The following is a 6,476-nucleotide window of genomic DNA, read 5'->3' on the forward strand; positions in this document are numbered from 1 at the left end:
CCTTGGTTGACTACTGTACTGTACTATATTGTACTATGTACAATAGTGTAATATGTACTGTCAGCTATTGTTGTTTAACCCTGCATTAAGTTAGAAGTAACAATCTAACCCCCCCCCTTTGTATCCCCTGCTGTCCTGTACTACTGACAGAGATAGAGGTTATCCAGTAGGACATCAGAGGGTTAACTAGGGAGGTACAGAGTCTTTAACAAGGGGTTCCCCATGCCCTGAGAGGGGCAAGGGCGAAGACAGGAACGGGAAGTGGTTACTTAAAGTCTGATTCAGCCAAATATGAGGTGTAGATTGATGGAGACGGCGAGTAGCGAGAGGGTGAGGAGGAGTGAGAGAGAGGGGGATGATGTGGGGGTGGAGGAGGAGTTGGGAGGGAGGCCATCGAAGTCAGGCGGACACTCGAGCTCGAAGCATCGCAGCGTGGTGCCGGCGTCCTCGTTCTCATAGTTCGCCCAGTACTCCTCAGCGTCGAGTTTGGGTAGCGCTGCCTCTTCCTCACCGAGCTCGTACTTGACATTGGTGGAGGTCAAAATGGGTGGGTTGTTCTTCCCTTGGGGGAACGGGAAGGCCTTGATGGTCTCGGAGCTCTTCTCGAACACTGCCTTGGTCTGGGACTGGGGCTTGTGCTTGGAGAACCACCATCTTGTCTTGGTGCTGAAGGTCCTCGTGGTGGAGCCGGCCAGGGTGCCGGGGTCGGGGAGAGGGCAGAGGGCGAAGTCCATCTCACGGAGGAAGCGGAGGTCCATCCCGCGGCGGGGGGACGGGGAGGAACACAACAGCTCGGACGATGAGACACGGGCGCCACGGAACCACTCCCACAGGGGGAGGGCCTCGCAGCCACAGGACCAGGGGTTCCCATTGAGACGGAGGAACTCGATGCCCTGGGTGTCACGGAGAGCCTGGCCGGGGAGCTCAGCCAATGAGTTGTTGAACAGGAAGAGCATGGTGAGGCGTCCGAGGTCGCGAAACGCCCGGCGGTTAACCTGGCGCACACGATTGTCGTGGAGAAGAAGGCGGTCCAGGTTGACCAGGCCACGGAACACGTTCTCCGACAGAGTACGGATACGGTTTCCATGCAAGAAGAGCTGGCTCAGGTTGATGAGGTCAGAGAAGAGGTCATCCTGGAGGAAGTGGAGCTGGTTCTCCTACAAGGACGAAACAGGAAACAGGAAGAGGAAGTGGTCAGGTGGGGTCAGGTGATGATGGGCTACATCTCAGTAGTGGTGAGGTGAGAAACGGGCATCTCATAACTATCACTGATGCAGCATGATTTGAATCATGATACAACATGATGTAATTGTGATTGTGATTATATAAAATGATGTAATTGTGATTGTGATGATATAAAATGATGTAATTGTGGTTGTGATTATATAAAATGATGTAATTGTGATTGTGATGATATAAAATTATGTAATTTTCACAGCTATGAGAATTCCCTGTAGTGTGTGTGTATGCGTGTTGTGTGTGTATACATATGTGCCCGTGTGTGCGTGAATATATGTGTACTGCCCCTACCTGCAGGTAGAGGAACTGCAGGCTGTACAGCTTGTGGAACAGGTCGTGGGGCAGGGCGGTAAGCTTGCAGCGGTGCATGTGGAGACTCTGGAGTTTCTCCAGGCCCCTGAAGGCCCCTCCTTCCAGCCTGCGCAGGTGAGAGTTGTCCCCCAGGTCCAGCTCCTCTAGATCCCTCAGCTCACTGAAGGAGCCAGCCTCAATCCATGTGATGTTGTTGGAGAACAGCCACAGGACCTATAGGGGAGAGAGAGGGAGGGGAGGAGGGAGAGTGTGAATATCAATATGTATTCTAGGGTCAGGTATTATTCTATGGTCATATTGTAGGTAAGACTCTGGACTCAAACTCAAAAAGAAAAACAAGGGTTGGGAGCAAACATAGAGGCAGAGAGAGTTAGAAAGAGAGAGAGAGAGAAGTCAAAAGAATCACACACTCAAACACACACCATGTCTCATTTAAACACTATATAGTCTCTTACCTGAGTCCCGAAGCCGAAAGAGCCGACTCTGAGCTCCGTAATTCGGTTGTTCTGTAGGAACACGCGCTGCGAGTCGTAGGGCACACCAACGGGCACGGAGGTGAAGTTCTGCGCCTGGCAGCTCACGGTCATGGGAGTCGGGTAGCACACGCACAGATGCGGGCACGCCGCCGACGGACCGGGCTTGCCGAGGACCAGCCACACCACCAGCCACAGGGAGAGGCCGCCTGGGAGAGAGAGGGAAGAGGGGAGAAGTGAGTCTAGATGTGGGGTCGGGAAGGCGAAGCTAGCGGGAGCTGTCCGTTAGCTGTGGTTCTGAAACTGTTTGGTGGTGGCCAGGATGGCAAACTGCTGCTGGAAATGTGGCAGTTGAATCTCAATACAGCTGATCAGTCAAATCTCAGATCACAATCAAAGTGTTGCTTATGTACCAAAATAGTTATGGATGCAGCAATAGTTGTTTCTCCCCAACATCAGTTTAAATTATCACGTTTGAATACGGAGATATGAGGAAAAGATAGCTGGAGCTGCCCAGTAACAACGGTGCTGAAACCGTTGACGCAGACACTCAACTGCCGCACTAAACCACATTGCTACCTTCAGTTGATGCTAAATACTTTATGCAAAGCCTTTGTCTAATCTGAATATCTAAAATGTATCATTTTGAAATTGTTGAAAACATTCGCAAAATATCATCATATTGATGGAATGAGACTGTCATTTTAATACTGATTAAATAATTAACGCTCAATTTAGACAATATGAAGCTCAGTTAATTCATAATCAGTAAAGATTACAGCATCATGAGCCCATGTGATGACAGAGATGACGAGATGACTTTAAAAGGCGTGATTGAGTAACCAAGTCTGTGCGTAAAACTGCCTGTCTCTCTTTGCTTGCGTAAGGCATTACGCACGGCAGTATCTCAAAGTAAACCCAAGTAAATCGTATCTAAAACTATTACAAACATATGAAAAGTCTAAGTTAAGTTCCATATCTTACACTGGCGATATCTATCTATTGAATAGTTGCAAAGTAGGCCTACATCATAAAGTAAAATCAAAGTACAATCATAGCAAAATTGCAAGTTTAAAATGTCCGGTAGTAAATCTATTTTACGAACGTATTGGAATTACAATCCATGTTGATGACTGCATGTAACATGGCTGCAAAGCACACATGTTATTGAAATATTATCTGTGAATCACGCATTCCATTTCTAACTGGGTGAATGATTCCCAAACTATCAAATAAGATACGTTGTCAAAGTCATAGTAGCCAAACTAATGCACAACACCTCTTACACAATTACATCAGAAGACAAACAGAATATAACGGGAAACCGTTAGAAAAGTGGTAGAAATAGGTCAACTGGAGGAAGGATTCTCAAAACTATCAAGTAAGATAGTTTCTAAAAGTCATAGTAACTAATGCACAACAGTATAAACCAATAGATGGTGGTAAGAAAATCCGTAGAAACTTACTTTTGCAGGTGCGCATGAATGAGCATTGTCTGCTCCGAGCGGTTGTAGGGGTGTCCATTTCAAACCAAAGCCGAAAGCGAGTTAGCCTGAGAGGGTGAAATACTGCCTGCTATCTCCGCTGACTGGTACTCTGGACGATTGGTTCCCGAGTCGGAGCGACTGAGAGAGTACCGAATGTTGGCTCCCGGTGTCCCATTTATACTCGAGAATCCCGTTAGCGCCTACGGTTGTGGGCACAACGGAATCCCCTACGTCACGAGCCAAGATCGAGGGAGGGGGGGGAGTAATTGAGAGAAGAAAAAAAACGGAAAGAGAAGGGGCTGTGCACTGTGCGTGCGGGTGATGAGAGGATTCTTGGAGAGACCACGCGCGCAACCGCAGATAGCCTAGAGGACAGCGCTCCAAGATAGAGTCGATTCAGACAGACTCACGCGGGAGGGAGGGAGGGAGGGATGGAGTGAGTGAGTGATTGATTGAGTGAGTGAGAGGAACGGAGGGAGGTACGGAGGCACGATGCCCGGTAATGACTGCGCTTTGTGGAGGAGCGGAGGACGGGTAGAGAAAGCAGCACTAGGTTCGCTGCTTGGCTCGCGATCAGAAGCCTCTATGGTCTGTTTCCGGGCGGCAACGGCACGCCTCAGAGAGAGGGGGAATAGCGAGATGAACGGAGAGCGAGAGAATAGAAGGAAGAGAGAGGAAAGGAGATCAGTGGGGAAAAACTAAATTTGATTAAACAGAAGGAGGGGGGGACATTTACCTACTGCCAAACGGAGGTTGTCGCACAGACATTTATGAATGAATAATTTGACTTAGCCTATAAGGTGTGGAGACTTAGTCAATAAAACCCACAGCACTCTCATATGTGCCGAAATAGTTGGTGACATGCGACATGAGACAGGAATGAATGAGTAGTCTTAGATATTATGAGTGGGACACATTCAGGTTAAGAGATACAGAAGGACTTTGGAAAGTGTAGGTGGGGGTTCTAACGATATAATTGGGATTATCATCATATGGATCCAACTGGCTAATTGGTCAAACTCAGAACGTGTTGGTGTCATTAGTGTTGGTGTAACTGGTCTGTCCAGCATAGTGTTACGCTCATGTGGTGCTGTATACTTTCAAGCCAACCCAATGACAACCCCTGAAGACTGACTTGCTTTAGCTCTCTTGGCTTTAGTTCAGCGGACTAACACAGTCTTGTGGTGCACAGGAGACCCAGTCGGCTACATACAGACAGACACATAAAGAGATAGACAGACAGGCTTTAGTTCAGCGGACTAACACAGTCTTGTGGTGCACAGGAGACCCAGTCGGCTACATACAGACAGACACATAAAGAGATAGACAGACAGGCTTTAGTTCAGCGGACTAACACAGTCTTGTGGTGCGCAGGAGACCCAGTCGGCTACATACAGACAGACACATAAAGAGATAGACAGACAAACGTAGACAGACAGGCTTTAGCTCAGCGGGCTAACTCAGTCTTGTGACATGCAGGAACCCCGGATTCCCCTGCCTCTCCCACATTATCAGCTGAGTGCGTTAGTTCCCTAGGCTTTAGCTCAGCAGGCGAACACAGACTTGTGGCACTCAGAGACCCAGATTTTAACCCCAGTCAGTCACATGTAAAGAGATAAAGGAACAGTCAGTTAATCAGATAAAGGAACAGTCAGATAATCAGATGAAGGAACAGTCAGTTAATCAGATAAAGGAACAGCCAGTTAATCAGATAAAGGAACAGTCAGTTAATCAGATAAAGGAACAGTCAGTTAATCAGAAAAAGGAACAGCCAGTTAATCAGATAAAGGAACAGTCAGTTAATCAGATAAAGGAACAGTCAGTTAATCAGATAAAGGAACAGCCAGTTAACAGATAAAGGAACAGTCAGTTAATCAGATAAAGGGACAGTCACTTAATCAGATAAAGGAACAGCCAGTTAATCAGATAAAGGAACAGCCAGTTAATCAGATAAAGGAACAGCCAGTTAATCAGATAAAGGAACAGTCAGTTAATCAGATAAAGGAACAGCCAGTTTGACAGATAAAGGAACAGTCAGTTAATCAGATAAAGGAACAGTCAGTTAACAGATAAAGGAACAGTCAGTTAATCAGATAAAGGAACAGTCAGTTAACAGATAAAGGAACAGTCAGTTTAACAGATAAAGGAACAGTCAGTTAAACAGTTAAAGGAACAGTCAGTTAATCAGATAAAGGAACAGTCAGTTAATCAGATAAAGGAACAGCCAGTTAATCAGATAAAGGAACAGTCAGTTAATCAGATAAAGGAACAGTCAGTTAATCAGATAAAGGAACAGTCAGTTAATCAGATAAAGGAACAGTCAGTTTAACAGATAAAGGAACAGTCAGTTAATCAGATAAAGGAACAGTCAGTTAACAGATAAAGGAACAGTCAGTTAATCAGATAAAGGAACAGTCAGTTAACAGATAAAGGAACAGTCAGTTAATCAGATAAAGGAACAGCCAGTTAATTGGATAAAGGAACAGTCAGTTAATCAGATAAAGGAACAGCCAGTTAATCGGATAAAGGAACAGCCAGTTAATCGGATAAAGGAACAGTCAGTTTAAGAGTGAATCAGATGAGTGATGGAGGAAATCCATGTTGTTGTTTTACACCTCCTCCTCCTGAAGATCTGGACCTCCGTATTCTACTGCCCACTGCCATGATGCATGAATAAACCACACACACACACACACACACACACACACACACACACACACACACACACACACACACACACACACACACACACACACACACACACACACACACACACACACACACACACACCAACACACAGGCTTTCCCTTATCACTCCTACACACACCACCCGCTCTGTGTGTGTGTGTGTGTGTGTGGATGCATTTGCTTTCATGGATGCATGCTTGATTTGTGTGTGTGGGTATTTGTGAACGTGTTTGTGTGAGTGTGTTTGTGTGTTTGTGTGTTTTTTAATGTGGCCATT

The 6,476-nt window shown here is 46.3% G+C and overlaps 1 protein-coding gene across 1 annotated transcript; it reads right to left on the reverse strand.

Moving 5' to 3' along the window:
* Nucleotides 1–281: 281 nt before the first annotated feature.
* LOC120043047 (reticulon-4 receptor-like 2) lies at nucleotides 282–3,506 on the reverse strand. Its single transcript, XM_038987778.1, has 4 exons — nucleotides 3,491–3,506; nucleotides 2,007–2,233; nucleotides 1,531–1,764; nucleotides 282–1,157 (listed from the first exon to the last, which is right to left on the reverse strand). Exons 1-4 carry the CDS (start codon nucleotides 3,504–3,506, stop codon nucleotides 282–284), a joined length of 1,353 nt encoding a protein of 450 aa, XP_038843706.1.
* Nucleotides 3,507–6,476: the final 2,970 nt, after the last annotated feature.

Source organism: Salvelinus namaycush, unplaced genomic scaffold, assembly GCF_016432855.1.
Source record: "Salvelinus namaycush isolate Seneca unplaced genomic scaffold, SaNama_1.0 Scaffold848, whole genome shotgun sequence".
In the NCBI taxonomy this organism is placed as follows: Eukaryota; Metazoa; Chordata; class Actinopteri; order Salmoniformes; family Salmonidae; genus Salvelinus; species Salvelinus namaycush.

Coding starts and splice junctions, on each gene's coding strand:
- LOC120043047 (XM_038987778.1), bottom strand. Junction 1,765..2,006: donor CTTTCGGCTTCGGGACTCAG/GTAAGAGACTAT, acceptor TCTCCCCTATAG/GTCCTGTGGCTGTTCTCCAA. Junction 1,158..1,530: donor TGCAGTTCCTCTACCTGCAG/GTAGGGGCAGTA, acceptor TCGTCCTTGTAG/GAGAACCAGCTCCACTTCCT.